At 34.4% G+C, this 20,040-nt stretch overlaps 1 protein-coding gene across 2 annotated transcripts; it reads left to right on the plus strand.

The window, feature by feature from the left end:
- The first annotated feature begins 10,682 nt into the window (after nucleotides 1–10,682).
- Nucleotides 10,683–18,833, plus strand: LOC106717258 (tyrosine 3-monooxygenase). Of its 2 annotated transcripts, none has more exons than XM_045685976.1 (8): nucleotides 10,683–10,942; nucleotides 14,976–15,087; nucleotides 15,221–15,334; nucleotides 15,490–15,528; nucleotides 15,614–16,433; nucleotides 17,499–17,625; nucleotides 17,742–17,971; nucleotides 18,283–18,833. In XM_045685976.1, exons 1-8 carry the CDS (start codon nucleotides 10,877–10,879, stop codon nucleotides 18,455–18,457), a joined length of 1,683 nt encoding a protein of 560 aa, XP_045541932.1. In that variant the 5' UTR covers nucleotides 10,683–10,876; the 3' UTR covers nucleotides 18,458–18,833.
- The last annotated feature ends 1,207 nt before the right edge of the window (nucleotides 18,834–20,040 follow it).

Raw genomic sequence — 20,040 nt, forward strand, 5'->3', positions numbered from 1 at the left:
AATCAATAATTCATGATCACAGTACTGCATGTACTAATCTACTATAATAATATAAAGTCATTTATAATACCTATATAACTTATGAACAATAATGTTGCTATACGTCCCAACAGAGAGGCTTAGAGCCTACCCATTGATAAGGGTGACAAGGACTTAATCAACAACGCTGGCCCAGTACGATTAGGTTTACTTCACATAACTAAATATCCCCAGGTATTAGTTATATCCCCATCATGTACCAATGTAGCTTCATCTCCCTAGCCTTATCCTACTAACGTGGGTGTTGAAAACCTTGTGTACTTTGTTTAGCTTCCTTTAAAGAATTCCTCCAAATCCAAGACAAGGTCGAAGTGGCAGAGGATCCCGAAATATCAAAACTTATTGTGATACGCCAAGTTGTAGTTGAATCGCTGCGCCACTTTCTCAGTTTGTTTTTCCCCCGTCATTTTTACTGCTAGCAAATTTCCAACAGGCAATTATGTATACCTTCGTTACTTAATTACGATAAAAAAATAAATTAATTCGTTATCTGAGAATCAGTCTCGCGATGTGACGCCACGGGATTCCCCGTATACAAACAAATACAGGCTTGAGAGCGTTTCTTCCCGCTGTTAGGATAAGTTGATAACTTTTCCTTTCTGAATAAAACGTGAATAATATTTAAAACATCTAGTCACGTGATATTACATCTGTTTTGACCGGCAATAATAATAAATGTTGAAAAAGAAAATAACATTCATTCGTGCAATAATTATGAGTTTGTGCTAAGGACATTTCTATCATTATTTTATTTAGAATTATATATATACCCATCTTCTTCTTGAGGTGCCTCTCCGACTAGCGAAGGTTGGCGGTCAGTTCTCCATATTTCTGTTTATTCCTTGCGAGGCGAAACAGTTGGGCGGCACTCGCAATTCCAGTCCACTCTCTGATGTTGCGCAACCACGATTTCTTCCGACGGCCAACACTCCTTTTGCCGGCAACTTTTCCCATCAAGATGAGTTGGAGGAGATCATATCTGTCGTGCCTGAGCACGTGTCCGAGATAGGATACTTTTCTCATCTTGACGGTCTGCAAAAGTTCCCTTTTTTGGTGGACTCGTCGCAGAACCTCCTCGTTTGTCACTCTTTGAGTCCAGCTTATGGCCAACATGCGTCTATATGCCCACAACTCGAACGCTTCTATACGTTTCCTGAGATCTTCTTTTATTGTCCAAGCCTCGCATCCGTATAGAAGGATGGGCCAGATGTAACATTTTAGAAGGCGGACACGCAAATGTATTCCAAGGTTACGGGAGCAAAAAATTTTGCGCATTTTTTGGAATGCATTGCGTGCTACTTCGATACGTGTCTTGATTTCCTGGTCGCTTTCCCAGTTTTCATTTAGCCACGTACCCAAGTATTTATATTGACGCACCCTCTCTAACTTTTGGCCCGCCACTGTTATGCAAACGTCATTAACTTCTTTCCTTGATATAACCATGAGCTTCGTTTTTCTAACGTTCATTTTTAGACCCGCTTTCTCGCTGCACAGGTTAACCCGGTCAACAATCTTTTGGAGATCTTGTAATGATGATGCTATCAGCACTGTGTCATCAGCGTATCGAAGGTTGTTAATATTCCGTCCATTTATTTTGACTCCGCAGTCTAGGTCATGTAACGCTTCTGACATTATTGCTTCCGAGTATAAATTAAATAACATTGGTGACAAGACACAGCCCTGACGCACTCCTCTCTATATATACCCATACCTGGGTTTAAATATAATTCGAAAGGGATAAGGAACTGTAAAAGCTCTATCTAATCTTAATAATGAACACTGGCCCTTTGTTATTTTACCGATTCGATGTCTTAAACCGGTCTCTTTGTTGTAGTTATTTCGCGGTGTTCATGCATAAAAATGTTACATATGTTTCAAGTATGCATCTGATAAAAACGTATTGCGAAACATTCTTGATAATGATAATTGGTAAATTAATTAATATTTTCGGATCAATGTAGATTTCAACATTTTTTGGCAGCTGACCTAATAAACAGTGTTTAAAGCGCAATACCATAAAAAGCAAGGTATTTGTTTAATAATAATAATAAATATCATTAAACAAACTTGAAATGTTCTTACATAAGTATTATAAATGAATGGAATTCCAAATTCGACGAATATTTTTCAATATAAATATAAAAGTTACAAACAATATCATCGTTTTTAATACGTCTTATAATGGAAAAGGACAATATCTCAATCACACTTATGCTTGTATTACAACTAGCTGTCGCCTGCGACTCCGTCCGCGCGGAGTTAAAAAAAACTTCAAAACAGTCTATGTGTTCTTCCAGACTATGTTATGCAATGTTATAAAATACGCAATATGTTATATTTAATATCTTACTAATATTATAAATGCGAATGTTTAGATGTATGGATGGATTCATGGATGTTTGAAGGTCGGCTCAACGGATCTCGATGAAATTTGGCACAGATGTAGATTATAGTCTGGAAGAACATATAAGCTATTTTTGGAACGAAGTTCCTTATCGCGCGTTGTGAAAGGGGGCTAGACGGAAAAAATTCTTGCGAAAAGTTGTCACGACACTTTTTGCTATAGTAAGTATGTTAACGACGAATGAGCGCTACTTCACCATGGCAACGACGTGACAATATATAACGAAAATTCATAGAAATAAAATGTACGTCTTGTGAAGACTTAAGTTTTTTATTCATAGAATAAACATTATTTCCTTCACTAATTAATCGAAAGGAACTTCGTTCCATCCGGGTGTCCTTTGACACCTCTCAAGTATTTTTTTGTGTTTTTTTTTAATTCCACGCGGACGAAGTCGCGGGCACAAGCTATAATATAATAAAAATACTAATAACATTTAAACGTTGTATTTATTGAAGGTACATACGTTAAATTATTGATTTTATAACAATATAAGACGCATACCTAACATAGTTAAAAAGATCATTATCATTGTATTGTTCAATTCTTAATCGAGGAATTATGTATAATGTCTACATACCTAAAGTTTACTAAATTAATTAATATGCTTGAAAATTCAATTAAATAATAACTTTGTTACTAAAACAATGATTAACAAAAATCAGACAGCAAAATAAGCGTTTTACACATTCAGATCGGCTCCAATAGATTAGCGTTGAGATAGCCATGAATTCTGAGCAAATTAAACAGCTCATTTAAAAACAATTAATATATTCCAATCAACAGTGAGATTATACTCTCAAAAAAAAAAAACTTTTTCTTTATTGTACAATAAAATACATTAAAATAGGTAATAATTTTAAGCTTTGTTTATAGACAGTGAAAGTAAAATGCAAGCGACTTTCTAGTTGTTCAATACGCCTTCATGTGGCGAACTAATATAAATCAACATCTGTACATGTCACGACATTCCATAAGGAAATGTCTCAAATACTGCAATTTTGAACTTTTGCACCGTCATATGGCATCTGTAGTCATTTTCCCACGAGAAACTTATTATTTAGTGTTCTGCGTCATGTAGAGTCATAACTCAAACTTTGTAAAGATTTACATCCACTTTATGCAATAAATAACATAAATACTTACTACTTTTAAACTATTTACTACTTTTTAATATGTTACTCATATATAATTATATCATTTTATTTTATCCCCTATTTCACAGAGAATAACATTTCTAGTAGAATTATAGTTAAATAGCAGTTACCAGCGACTTCGTCTGTGCAGAATTAAAAAAAAACTAATCTTCTAATATATAAAATTCTCGTGTCACAGTTTTCGTTGCCATACTCCTCCGAAACGGCTTGACCGATTCTCATGAAATTTTGTGAGCATATTCAGTAGGTCTGAAAATCGGCCAAAATCTATTTTTCATATCGCTATTAAGTTTTTTTTAACTGCGCGCGGACGGAGTCGCGGGCGACAGCTAGTAATAAATATAGCCTACGTCTACCGATGAATGTGTAGGTTCCCAACATTGAAATAATTTTTCAAATTCATTCAGTAGTATCGGAGTCTATTCAAAACAAACAATTAAATCTTTCCTCTTTGTAATATTTAGTATTATATTTCGTATTTTATGTCCCTTAGTATCACAAAGAACATAATAACCTAGACTTAGATAGTGTTTTAGGAGATAAAATCCTACACTGACATTATTACTAAACAAACACTGACTAAAAAATCAAGAATACATTTTGCAATATATTCTTGGTTTTTTTAGTTTGTAAAGAGCTTTAACCTCTTTTTATAACGTGTATAACATTGCAAAAGATTTTGATATTAAAAACCTTTTCGCAGGTAGTCTCGGATCGCCTTATTTTTCGAATATTATTTATGTATACATTTCCTTAATCGTGTCTCACGATATTTTGTATCGTTAGCACTTTAAGATTAATAATCACAATGGTTCTTCCTTAAGAAAGGACACTAACATTTTGATTTCAACAAATGTTTTGGAATTTAAGTCCACTCATCGTAAAACTTGAGTTTCAAACACTGTAGTTACAAACTAGGTCTTGAATCGGAATCAACTATAGATAGATAACTAATATGCTTGTTAATTAGTCACTGATTAACGATGAGCTTAGAATGCACTAAGTTTATTAAAAGATTCCTTTAAAGACATAGCCGCTATCTACCGTTATGCGACGTCATAAATTGTTATACGTAACAAACACATACGTAAACAATTTGATGACTCTTTACTAATCACAAAGCCAATAAAGTCTCGTTTTGAATATCCTAAGACGTATGATTATAAATGTGGGCAAGAAATGTGTGTGCTGTGTTTAAATTTATTTATTCAGGGTTGCCAAAAATACAATGTTGTGCAATTTATTTACAAACTTTGAGATGCGAATCTACAATTTTATATTTCCATATTAGTACCGAATACTACCCGAAAACTGACGCTTCAAAATTAGTTATTTTAGTGTATAATTTAAAAGTTTTTTCACTGGTATACTTATTTTAAAAGGCGCATAAAAAATATTACATTTAATATTTTTAAATCTTACTAATATTATAAATGGGAATGTTTAGATGAAAAGATGGAGAGATGGATGGAAGTTATTGAAGGTTCAGGTTCAACGGATCTGGATGAAATTTGGCATGGATATAGAACATAGTATGAGACAACATAGTCTACTAATTAGTTTTTTTTAAGTCCGCGCGGACGGAGTCGTGTGCGACAGATAGTTAGATATAAAATAATAAAATGTTATATTTCTTTAAAAGTAATCTGCTTGTGTCAACCCTATTGGTTGCTAATGACGCATCCATGTATTGGAGAGTTCGTTTTCCCACAAACCACTCTTTATTGTCACCTGTATGTAGTATGGGAATCCCCCGTAGTCTGACGTCGCGTCGCTAATGTTTATTTTAACTATATTAGTTTGACAAAATTTATTCAAATTTCAAGAATAGAACAATTCGCAGAACCAAGTATCACCATTACAATTAATATTAATATTAGCAATTTGTAAAATGTGTACCCACAATGTGCTTATTACAATGAATTTCCACTATCGAAACAGCTGTTGAAAAACATCATCATCACTCAAATTCTCTCTCAAATAAGATAGACAATGTGTTTTCTTTTATATCATAAAGTGGTAAAAGAGCGAGGGGCCACCTCAATTAGCTGTAATTGCGAAGCGAACGCCGCCCATAGACATCCGTAATTGCAGATGCTATGTCTGCCTTTTGCTATGACGCACAAAAATAAGATATGTCTCCTTTCTAAGCGATCCTAAACCTTCCCTTCTTATCCTTTCCTTATAGGAAAAGGGTGGGGAGTGAGAGAGGACAGAAATTAGGCCTCGGACACGCATTTGTGTGTGCCACAAGATGAGTTTTGTACATGTATTTCAGCAGTGCATAAGCAGGGTTTCATGTACTTTGTTTTCATATACTTTATACATTACAATACTCATATAAGCTATCAGTGTGTTGATATGTGGTAACAAGCGTAAATACCAACAATTATCATATTTAAAACAGCTCCCGGTTTTCACTAGATAACGTAATAAGCAATAATATTTATAAACACTGCAAAAAATATTATACACTGATTTATCTTATAGCTCTCTTATTAAAGCTCATATTTATTATTTTAACTACCGTCGAATCATTTCACATGATATGAGAATCATGTCGTTGTTATTTTAGCACAATTTTACTTCTTTACTGTTAGTTTCTACAGCAGTGACACTTGTATTGAAAATTTAGCGGAAAAAATATGTGTAAAGACAACTACAGTTGAATTAAATTTCAGCTGTCTATAATTGTGACGTAATAAATCAGGTGAAAAGCGACCCTAAATGTACTGTATTTATTCTATCCTATTTCAGTGTATCTAGTCTAATTTATATCGTAGTTAAAATAATAAACCGTATTCATTATAATTACGATAAAAAATTACACACATATATAAAGAGTTTTTTTTATTACATTTAAATGGTATATAAACAAAATTGTACCGTATATCCTTTGTTTATATTGTGCCCATTTATTCAACTTTAAATAAGGAATATTTAAACGTAAATTTTAAGAAATATAAAGAAAAATTACGAGATAAAATCTACAACACCTTTTAAAATCAGTCTTAATTTGCTTATTATTTTCATTTTATCGCTTTCACAAATTTTCCCAGACTTTCGTGTTAAAAGATAAACATCGAAGCGTCATACAAAGAAAAACACGTCCAATTTTTAGCAGCGTAATGAATTTGTGCGGAAAAAACGTAATGACATAACAAGACAATGATTTAGTTATCAAAGAACGTAAGTTGATCTTTGTCCGTACAATATCAAATTGTTGGGTATTTATTCGGTTGACTGTCAAGCGATAAAATAAATTAAAACTCGAAACCTGTATGTTGACCCAAAAAAGTGACACAGCTTTGTTACAACGCTGTCGGTAAACCCCGCGATGTTGACGCAATACGAGGGTATTACCTTCATACAATTACGTTGTAAAAGACCTCCGAGAATTACTTTACGGAAGAACGGGAAGTCTATGTAAACAATTGACATTATCACCGTGGATTCCACTACAGAAACATACGGTCAAAAACATATTATTATATCTGTTTGTTTTCATAGGAAATGAGAGAGACGACTATATTCTTGTATAGTTGATTCTGCGGAAGAAACCCAGAGTAAAACATACCACATTGCGGTATTTTAATTACGTGTCAACGTAAAATTCAAAATTGATTTTCAAGTTACACATCGTAAACAATACGCGTTCGTGATGTTTCATCAACATCATCATTATGATGTCTTTGATTTGTCAATCGCTTTTCTTACCTTATTTACTACGAGTACTAGCAGTACCCGCGACTTCGTCCGCGCGGTATTAAAAAAAAACTTTATTAGTAGCCAATGTGTTCTTCCAGACTATGCTCTAAATTCAAGATAAACTAGCAGTTGCCTACGACTCCGTCCACGCAGAATTAAAAAAACTTAATAAGTTACCTATGTGTTCTTCCAGACTATGTTCTACATATGTGTCAAATTTCATTAAGATCCCTTGAGTCGTTCCGAAGATACAAACATTCGCATTTATAATATTAGTAAGATAAGATTATAATAAATTGACAAATATTAAAGTAATTGTAAGTGTACAATGCTGATGACATCAAAGGGACTGTTAGAATTATCATTAAACTAAGTGGGGTAGTTATAATTGATAATTAAAATGAAATTGTTACCAGTTAATTATACCTAGTTACCCTGATTTGGATGGGCAGCTCCCTACGTTTGTACTGACGACAACGAGTTACCAAAAACTCCTAAAAGTTTGTTATGTGGCTACGTTATTCTTAGAAGGCATAAATTATAATAACACGATTATATATATAATTAATGATCTTAAAAAAAGTTAAATTTGTAAATAATCAGGGCGAGGTAAGAGTCTCATGCTTTGTTTCCAGCTACAACAATGTTCCCAGCTTTGTGATACACTTTATTAAACGATGACTCTTTTAGATTTAGGCTTTGACATAGTAATTTCAATCTATTTGTATATTTATTATCGATAGTAAATATCATATTGTATACAAAAATAATATATAAAGAATTTTCTACCTAATAATCTAATTTTCTATTAATTTCAATGTGTTTCTAACGCCATCTGTTAGAAAAATATAAAACATATTTATAACATTCCATCTTAACAATATTTACATTAAAAGGTATAACTCGTTTTAATTATATTATACAAATTATATGATAAGGTAGAAGAATCCTTCACGAGCCCTCCAAAAGTATCGTTTTTTGCTAGTTATCTATATAATTTATATAAAAAAATTATTATGCTGTAAACGACTGGAACTGTTGAATTTATTAAAATGTATCACACAAATCTTCTGGTTTTATATAATTAATATAATATATAATTTCAAATACAAATACAATTCCAAAATTTGATATTAGCAGAAAAAAAATCATGTCAGAGAACTGGTTTGTATCAAGTGTTACGAAGGTTTTATTTAAAGCGTTTTTTAAATATCATAAACTCAAAATACTTGAAGCTAATCAAAATTGAATTTTAAATTCGAAATTTATTCAGAACTGGTATTTTTTTTTATTTTGAAATAATACAGGAAGTGTTAGGTTTGCTTCCTTGTTGGTGTAAAATGAATTTGTAAAAACCGAAAGGAAAATAGAATTATTCTTTGCTGGTAATGATATCTTTAACACTATAACTTATTGTAATCACGTGCATCTGTATCACGTGACTTCGTAGTAGAATCCACACTTTTCTAAAAATCATAAAAAGGACGAACCAGATGAAGAAACCATAAATCCATCCGATTTTAAATGGTACAAATGATTCCTAGCGTGGTTGCTCGGATTAAAATGTCCCTACGGATTATTGCAATTTAGAAATAACTTAACAAGAAATTGTCTTAAGTCCTTATTGTATAAGTTACTGTATCAGATTAAATGTTTATTTTCGGAACGAATCAAAATTATTGTTCTGTGTTAAAATACACATACTTGCTAATTAATTCTTAATAAAGGTTTCATCTAATAGATTCAATCTTTGGTACAGGTATCTTAGGTAATGAAATTTCAAAGCTAGATTGTATTTTTGATAACACGCCAAATACGAAATTCAATATATAATATCGTTAAAATACTAAAGGACCGTATTCACTGCTTCCAAGGTTTAGTGTGTAGTGTGCGCATCTATTCGTAAATCACGCACCGAGAAAACGCACTATGACGACGATGATATGTACTTACATACGTAAGTAAAGATAAAAAAATCCCAAACAGCATTCACATATAATTGGGAATGTATGATTTTTTTTAATTTTATACCGATGATAAGAGTACTCGTGAGCGGCATAAGGTCAGGAAGGCCTTTGCCCCACTGGTATACCGGAGTGACGATATTAAACACTAGGTTTTTATCAAACAGTTGTTTTATTGCAACGAGGTTATTCTTTATAATTATTTATTTCCGCTAGTAACAAAAAGTACGTCAGGAAAATATTAAATCTTACAATAATTTGTAATGACAAAGTTTGATTATGCAATATGTTCTGTCAACCACTAACGAAAAGCATATGCGCTTATTAAAATTTACTTATTTTTACAGTTAATAAGTGCTTAAATATTATTAGATCTAGATTAATAGTTTATTGTACTAGTTAATATCTCATATTGTGTACTATTTAATCCGAAATCCTATTAGAAAATTATCCTAGCTTCGCTCAGGTTGATAAAGACGAATAAAATTGTAGAAAATGTTCCTCAGTAGGTACTTACTTTATGTTTTTGACTCTTGTCTGTCCGCTCTTTATTGTTATCTTTATAAAACAAGTAAATGCTAAATATCTCAATGTGTCATTTATTTAATTTTATAATAGATTACCTTTCAACAATTAATTTACGAGTATAGCTAGAACATATCCAAACTATGTTCTACATCTGTACCAAATTTCATCAAGGTCCGTTGAGTCGTTACAGAGATACCTTCTAACAAACATACATCATCCACCCAAACTTTCGCATTTATAATATTAGTAAGAAATAAGATAATAGATAATATTAAAATAAATATTGTATAAAACTGTAAATATCCGGAAAGTTTCGTTTGGAAGTTAACATATGCCGGATTCGAACTTTGTTTCCGACGAACGAGAGGCCACGACTGCAACTAATATGAACTGGAAACGCATTAATATTGTACACTGTTAATGCAATTAATTTAAACTAAAAATATACCTCAAAATATAATTAAGATAAACAATTAGTAAGAAGCATTAACATCAACACGTATTCGGAGTATTATATAGGTTTATAGCCACTCAAATAAAAATGTATTATTAAAAGTAATTTTTCACTAAAAATTGTAAAATGCTTTAGTAATTCGTTTATTGGTAATTTAAAAATTTAATACCTTAAATTTAATACCTTTTGTTTTATTTTTGTTTTTAATTAAAATCATAAATTTTGGTATTATGTCATAATCAATGCCATTGTGGTAAGCCCGAGGGTGTTAAGTACCATCGGGATTAACGGGTCTGTTCGCGGTGTTGGAGCGCGGGGGGTTACGAAGCGGCGAAACGATGGGGAGGGGGGCAGGGCGCTGACGCACGCGCGAGAAAAGGCGCTGCGGGGTGGGAGGCGTGCGCCTAACACTATTTAAACTGGTCTTGCGAACGGTCATCATGCATTGGTCTGTTTGCAATCCAAAGTTTAGTTAGCTACTGTAATACGGCAGCTCGAGTCGTTGACAGACAGGCAAAAGCCAGTGGTCGAGACAGGAAAGCTCTCGCAGACATAAGCTAGCTAAGCGCGCAGTGAACTCACGTTCAGGCCCTACCGTAACCAGTGGAGTGACTTAGAAGAAATGGCCGTAGCAGCTGCCCAGAAGAACCGCGAAATGTTCGCCATCAAGAAGTCCTACAGCATTGAGGTAAGGACTTTACTTTTGCGTACCGCACTAGCTCCATCTAGTACTTTTAAACTGCATTTCCTCATTTTCTAGCTTCTGTAAAATCTTTCAAGTTACATTTGCTTCCTCCATAATTTAATGGCTTTTATACCAACATTTTGTTTTTACTTTTTTACACCCAATATTATTTATCATTTGCACACGCATGCTATATGTATGTATGTTAACAATAAACATCTATTATTGTTAAACAAAGTATTAGCCTAAATTTTTTCATGATATTTTCATACTGTAATTGCTTTAAAATTCCTCAAAAACTCTCAAAATACGGAAAGCTTAAGTATTAAATTATAATTCCGATTAAGTAATCCTATTACATAAATATCATTCATAAAATGTTTCTGCATTAAAAAAAATGGACACATTCATCTAAATGGCCTCCATTGTTACCTGCACGACATCAGCTCCAGCCACTACAAACACACACATATAAACATCATTTAAAGTCTCTCACTAGCCTTGTCTTGTAAACAAAAATTGTTACAAATTAAACAATGCACTGCTAATTACATTTAAACTTACCGCTTAAGTCTTCCTCCTGAACATATAAACAAAAACTTACGAGAAAGTGAATAAGCCGAAGAAATCGTGTGAAAGCAACGGCGAATACATGAATCCAGTCTTTTTTAATAAAAAAAAAAGCTTTAATATTTGGGTTAATTATGCGCTGACTGGCACCCACTTTAGTTCTTTGTTCAAAACAATAAGCCATTTTCCCACAGCACCCGCTCAATGACCGACAGATCACGTAACACTCTTTAACCGAAATAAAACAATGCAACAAACTTACATTTATGAAAAAAAGAAAATACTTTTGAAAGGTAACCGAACACGTTGTAGTTAGGTCAATGCGCGACAATCAGACCTCGTTATGATACAACAAAAACAACGCAGGAGGGAAAATCACACATATTTAATGATTGTCATTATCAGAGTCATTATACAGTGGTTTAATTTCCATTGTCAATATTCAATCAATATATAATCTTTAACTTTGTATTATTTAATAATTATTGATCGGAGGTAATTTATCTCTGTTTTTACACTGACCGAATTTACGTAGATTATTTTTTTGGAAAAGACGTAAGCTTGCGCAACTGATGCGAATTGTCTGAGGCCAGGTTTATTAGGATGTGACTCTGCATGCCATCCAAAATCTTATTAATTACCAAACTAACACCATTGATGATTTTATCAAAACCAAAAATAGTTTATTTTGAACTGCGATGCGATGCCAAAGCTTATTGTTTAAAACGCTAATTGTGTATGAACGCTATGCGAAAAATAGGAGTAACGTGTTTATGATTTACGCACATTTTATAATTGACTTCTCAATGATTGTATTTCCGTGACCATCGAAGGTCGGCATGCGAGGCGTTGCGACGCACACCAACGCAAACGGGTTATTTAAAAAAATGAAATGAAATGGTCAAGTTAAAAGTCCTGCATAAATACCTTGCACCTAAAACACGTTAAGACTAAATTCAATCTAAGTATTGTTTCTCGAACAAAAAAATCTCGATTAACTAATCATAGTCACGCGAAATAAAACAAAGTAATTGAAATCCCTGTTCGCAAGCATATCGAGGCTACATAAGTATGACCTTGACCAATCGAGGTCATTCGTCGCGGTCAAATTATTCGCTTAAAAAGCCTACACTTAACTTAGATGTTACCGAGAAATGCAACAGTGCATATCCATTTCATTGAGACATTTATTTATGCTATTTAATTCATTAATGCTTAATAAATTACCATTTAAACTGATATAATATCTATAACTAATTAATTCATGTCTATCATGACATCAAACAAAAAAAAATACAAAATTAAACTTCTCGTTAGCAAAGCTAGTAAAAAGAAGATTAATCAAGCAATCGTTGCAAATAACTTAATGCAAATAATGTGTTTGAAAATTACGTGTACGATCATTTTAGTATTACGTGAAATATGCGAGTGCAATCGATTTGAGGGGTGACGGGTCGATAGTGTCTTTAGTGAAATAAGTCCGGTCGTTTTGAACGGCAAAGTAGACGGTCACTGGGTGACCAAGGCTACAACAACCGGATTCCGACTCCAGGCCGCTCCAGTTAGGCGGACTTTTAACTTCATCTTGTAAGCGACTAGTATTTCTATTTCCGTGTACATAAAATTAACGATTATTAGTATTTTATTCGCAATATCGAATCAATCGCACGATCGAATGTTCAAAAAAGCAATAAAACTATTAATTGCGTATTTAAAATGAAAATATAAGTATAAGAAGTGATATACCGCGTTTGGTTGAGAATAACCAGGAATGTTACAATGTGTACAAAATCGTAACATGAAAATCTTTCGGCAAAACTATAACAATGTAAAAATCTTAACAAGTTACATAATTACCGGTATTAAATTTTTAACCAAAAGTATTTCTATTTAAAAATATAATTAACGAACGCAAAGGTGTTTAATCTTTGTAAGACGTGTTTCAGGAGTGTAGGTAGCACGCTGAGTGATTAGCAACCCTTGACACACATAAGTCAGCAGTCACTCTAGTGGAAAATGCTAAGCCTTGTTACACACTACAGCTACGACGAGATGTATTCGACTTCTCTGTCTAATCACGCTTAAAGATTGCATTACTTAACAAACAGAATAACCTCAGTTTTTTTTTTTCAACGCCTACAAAGGTTTTTTATCATCAATTATTACGACATTAATTACGCAAAACTATCAACCGAGCCTTGACCGAGACACGCTATTCAATGCTAGTAAATTGCATAATGTTGTGACTATCATCAATATTTTCCTTAATAAGTAATGACAGTACGTAAGATAGAGGAAAACGTTAAAGGATAAAACAAAATACCCCTACCAAGGTTTGTGCTTCCCTCCTCCAAGATTGTCTTAGACAATCTATAAACGTTTTAATCTATCGCTATTTATTTTCGCCTCTTGTAAATTATTTATATGATAATATTGATTGAATACTTTTCTACTTCCTTAGCTATTTACGGGGCGATTAAAATGTTTTTTCACACAGATATGAAACTAAAAACTATATTTTCCATTCACTATCCGAATAATGCAAGACATATCGAAGTGTAAACAACTTATTTCCACATGCAACAAACAAAATGGACCTCGTTAAAACGTTAATCAAAAAGGATAAAGTAAATTTAGTTGCAACTTGTGCCAATTAAGTTGTCGCAGACTTTAAATCTTAGAAACCCGATAACGGATCACGAAATCGTTGTAAACACTTAAAAGGTTTTAACTACACACGAATGAAGACGATTGTTGAGATGGCGTTGGTAATTGGTTCCATTGAAATGCGCCCGACCAGAAATTCCTTTGTGAAATCTGGAAATGTCTCATCCGGCGGTGAAGGGGAAGGGGAGGGACGGGGGTATAATGGAGGCACTTTACGCCCAAGTACACTCAGGAAATAAGCTTAGGAACTTCGTAAAAGCAATTCATACTCGCACATGAAATATAATGTGATGCGTCCTCTTTATAAGGATTTAGAAGATCAGCGTATTTCATTGTCCTTTGTCCCGGTTGAATAGATTTCGCACTTACAATCCTTTCACACTTTTACATCGTAACTTATTTTATTCTTGGATTCAACAGAAACGATCCACTTTTGATTCTTTGCATGTGTAAATATAACACTTAAATACAAATGAAAATTATCATGAATTTTCTTAAAAACAGTATCACATTCTTGTCTATTAACTGCGCTGTCTTGTTGACCATGTCTAAGTCTTTTATAGAATAGTTGCATACCAACTATTTCTTATGAACATATAATTAACCACTTAAAATAGTTGCATATTCAATAAGCTTATTATGTTGATACAATGGTTCCATAATAACAAAAACGCAATGAAAAAGCGGTTTACAGAATACGATCACCATTTCGAGTACATCTACATATTATTTCTGCTTTCATATGAACATTTGGGTATTAAAATTTTAAATTGTAATAACGTTTTCTTTTTTGTTACAGAACGGCTACCCATCCCGACGCCGTTCCCTCGTGGACGACGCTCGCTTCGAAACACTGGTTGTCAAACAGACCAAACAAAGTGTACTCGAAGAGGCTCGTGCTCGTGCCAATGGTCAGTGTCAGCAATATTTAACTAATGGTTTCTTCGCAGCTACGTAGATCCTATCTTTATAGCTTTCGTTTTTTGATTTCACCTTTTTTAGTTTTTTTTTCTTATTTTTTCTTTTTATTATTTAAAAATATAGACTCTGGCTTGGACTCGGAATTCCAAGACGCCGCCACGCACAATGGCAACGATGCCAACACCCCGACGGTCGAAGATGGCACGCAGCAAGACGAAACTAAGAACGGTCACCTTGGTAATTGTCCTTTTGTTTTACAGTTTTATTATTCCTTATGTTAATTTGCGTAACGTGTGTCCTCAAATTTCGAGGTCATAATTTTTTTTTTTTAATATTTTTAATTTTTTTAATTTTACTTATTTTTTTCGTCTTTTTCTTTTGCTTTATAGCAGATGCAGATATTGGTGATGATGCTGGCAAGGCAGATGAAGGTAAGCGCACAGTAGCTTTTATAGATTGCGGTTATTCAAAATAATCTTAGTTTTGCAATGTTGCTTATGAACACTATTTTTGCAGACTATACTCTAACTGAAGAGGAAGTTATTCTGCAAAATGCGGCAAGCGAAAGCCCCGAAGCGGAGCAAGCTATTCAACAGGCCGCGTTGCTGCTAAGAATGCGTGACGGCATGGGTACCCTCGCCCGTATTCTGAAGACCATCGACAACTATAAGGGATGTGTCGAACACCTCGAGACTCGCCCCTCACAAGCCGCCGGCGTACAGTTCGATGCTCTCGTCAAAGTGAGCATGTCCCGCATCAACCTGCTCCAGCTCATCCGATCTCTTCGACAGTCAACATCGTTCGCGGGTGTCGATCTGATGTCCGACAACAACATCTCTACAAAGACCCCATGGTTCCCTCGCCACGCTTCTGACCTAGACAACTGCAACCACTTGATGACCAAATACGAACCGGAGCTCGATATGAACCATCCCGGTTTCGCGGACAAGGAGTACAGGGAGCGCAGAAAGCAGATCGCCGAAATCGCATTCGCGTACAAATACGGAGACCAAATCCCTTCCATCACCTACACCGAGTCTGAGAACGCTACCTGGCAGCGAGTGTTCAACACTGTGCTGGACTTGATGCCCAAGCACGCTTGCCGGGAGTACAAGGCTGCGTTCGGCAAGCTGCAAGCGGCGGACATCTTCGTGCCTCACCGCATCCCTCAACTGGAGGATGTAAGCAACTTCCTGAGGAAGCACACCGGGTTCACGCTGCGCCCTGCGGCTGGTCTTCTCACCGCCCGCGACTTCCTCGCCTCCCTCGCCTTCCGCGTTTTCCAGTCTACACAGTACGTGCGTCACGCCAACTCGCCCTTCCACACACCTGAACCGTAAGTATTCACAATCACAAATATCTATCTAAAAATTGATACATTTTAATATGTACTAAAATCAAAGCAACTTATTAGTTTCTTATAATTTATCATGCGTTGAAATTTTTAAATCACCTTAAAAACAATGCTTCATTTTGTCCAAATATACCTGCGTAATAATGTTGCAGTCCTTAGTGAAGTAGGTACTCGACCTGCCACGTTTAGTGAATTTCAGAGAGTGCTTCAAGTCAGTACATTAATGATTGAAGCATTTTAGCTATGGATGCAACATTTCAGATATAATATGTAACGGTTCGTTCAATTAATGTAATTAATAGTGCGCATAGACCAAATATACAATTATTTAAAAGAACCTTGAATATTGTAACTGAATTAAAAATTAGCGCGGTACACGTAATTTATTATAAAAATAACTATTATATTTGACGGAGTCTTATATTGAAACTACCTTGACTAGTAACATACGGAAATACTACGCAACCAGTCCTTGTAGTTGTTTTGTTTAATCGTAACAACCGTATGTAGACCGGATTACCCTACCTTTTAATAAATATTGTTGAATAATATTTTTAAACTTCCTACTTAAATAACAAAGTACTTTACCTAAAAAGACATCGGAGATTTTAGTAATTTACTATCAAGTTCCATTTATAACGGCGTAATGCTATAGCATCGATCATTGTTAAAAGCAGAGTATCGTGATAGACCTTTAATCTTATCAAAGGCCGCTCGATAGTTTCAATTTATGTCTATTCTACATATTATAAAACTTTAAGAGAAAATGAAAATTTTACTCTGTTAATATCCATACAATTCCGTTAGTTTTGTAGTGATGGAAGTTACGGAACAGAAATTTAATAAACCAATTTACTCATAGTAATGTCTCTTTAGTGCAAAGCTGCACATAGAGGAAGTTAGTACTTGAATTGCATTAACGTCATAGTAGAATTCCTTTTACTCTATAAGTTCTATGGTTAATTTTATAATTAATCAATTCAACTTTAACTTTATAAATTGTAAATTGTTTGAGCATTTTAATGATTGAACAATTTTTGTTCACAGTGATTGCATCCACGAATTACTTGGTCACATCCCTCTTCTGGCAGACCCCAGCTTCGCCCAATTCTCCCAAGAAATCGGTCTCGCATCTCTTGGCGCTTCCGATCCAGAAATCGAGAAGCTCTCAACGGTAAGTTCTACATTACAAAAGTACTACTGCGATAGAAGTAAAAGTCAATCAAGTATAATCGGTTTTTTTTTTAATATTTTTATATTTCATTTGTGTATATTCGATATCTTCATCAGGTATACTGGTTCACCGTTGAATTCGGCTTGTGCAAGGAGAATCAGCAACTGAAGGCTTACGGTGCCGCTCTCCTATCCTCTATCGGAGAACTGCTGCACGCTCTCAGTGACAAACCTGAACTGAGGGCCTTCGAGCCAGCGTCCACCTCTGTACAGCCTTACCAAGATCAAGAATATCAGCCCATCTATTACGTAGCTGAGAGTTTCGAAGATGCCAAAGAAAAATTCAGGTAATTTGTTAATATTTCGTCAACGCGATTTCTGATACAGTTTGAATTTCATTAACAGTAATTTGAATTGTTATTTTTGCTACTACTATTTTAAGCTGATTGCATCTATGAAATTGCATCGAACTTCCCCCAATGTGATGAGCCTGTGATGTTAAGAGACAACATTTATACATTCGCAACAACCAATCTTCTTTTCAACACAATGTATATTATATCCTTTCATTCCCTTATTTTACTGGGATTGAATTAAATCTTTAACGTGTTTTAATAACAATGAAACAAGATAAGCATGTTTAATATTTGTTTTGCAGACGCTGGGTGTCGACAATGTCGCGACCGTTCGAGGTGCGCTTCAACCCGCACACCGAGCGCGTCGAAGTGCTGGACTCCGTCGACAAGCTGGAGACCCTCATCTGGCAGTTGAACACGGAGATGCTGCACCTCACCAATGCCGTCAAGAAGCTGAAGGGCCTGCACTTTGAATAAAGCACCCACACACTAACACAAATCAATAGTTCAGTGCAAGTGGCGACGCCACAATGTATAGCTAGTGATATTGTAGTTAAGTAAGACTGCGGAATGCGTGGAGCGTGAATGTCGAGAGAGCGAGTGTCGAACCATCGGATGGTACTTCATCGAATCCTTTTGTACCTTATTATTTATTATGCCGAGCTCATTGCCCGGGCCTCGGAAGGCGGGTAGCACCTGATTGCCCATTTAAGGGTGTATACCTGAACTTCACGAGTCCTTAATAGTATTAGTATTAAATGATAATTTAATAAGAAACACACATAATTACTAAAAAACGGAGCACCAAAAAGTAAAAAAAAATAAAACAGAAAATATATGTGTTTAAGTGGAATCCGGTTTTTTATTTCCTGCTTCACCCCGTCAACTCGGTTGCTGCCACAGCGAGTGTTGATCATACAAGTTGAGATGTTTAATTTATTTAACTATAATAATAAACAAATTGTACCGCAACTATAGATACAATTGAAGTTAAAGCTTTCAGAGACACGTTACTAGCAATAGAGTTAAAGAACGATATTTCCAATAGTATAATCCAGTTAAAGGCAGAAAGAACCTAAGTTAAATACCTACGTGCACTAAACAACTACGCTGTCTAGTATATTACATAATGATAAAATGTAGAATAAAATAATAAAACATACCAAATCACGATACTTGCCCCATGTGCTTTAGTTACATCGAATAGCCATTTCACTTTATAATATTAGAAGGTAAACACAAGTATATAAGAAATTTTGCATAGTTTTTATAAAAAATAATCCATCTATATATAAAATGATTGCGTAGAACGGTATGAATACAAAAAAACATTACTAGATTTAGGTCTATACTATATAGACGTTGCGTTGAAAGTGAACGAAATGTGAACTAATATTGATTGTAAAAACGTTTAGATTTACCACTCCCTGACCTAACATTCACATACTAACATTCTTAACGTTTTGGCTTCATACACATTCGTTATCTGCTCATAATAGAGATAGTTTATTAAGATATGTATATGTCGTATGTGTATATCGTAATAAAAAAATCTCCTGTCCAAAAAATCAAATGAAATTTTCGACTACAAAATACGCCCTAAAATAATTTTTAATGTATACCTTTATAATAACAAAAATAACTATTCACATTTTGAAATGATAAAATGCGAAATTATTAAAATTCATTATTTAGTTCACTATGACGTTGTGGAAAGTATTGGATTCGACACTGAGTAGAGTATAAGCTTCCTGATTATTTGTATTATTCCGATCGAGTTGTTAAGAGCTCATAATTACGTCAGAAAGTTGGATATAAAACTGATTCGAAATTCAAAATAATACAAGCGATAGTTACACCGAATGAAACTTAAAGTGTATTTAAAAAAAAGGTCATGCTTATGCGTTGACATTAAACCAGGCGAGAGAGGCATGGCCTCAACATGAGCAAGGGCGAATGAGTTGCAGACAAAGCCAGGTCGCAGCAGCCGCCAACCTCTCATTACGTACGCACCTACACGTAATAACTGAATGTAACACGCAACTTACTGCATAACATTA

The sequence above is a fragment of the Papilio machaon genome, chromosome Z (assembly GCF_912999745.1).
Source record: "Papilio machaon chromosome Z, ilPapMach1.1, whole genome shotgun sequence".
Lineage (NCBI taxonomy): Eukaryota > Metazoa > Arthropoda > Insecta > Lepidoptera > Papilionidae > Papilio > Papilio machaon.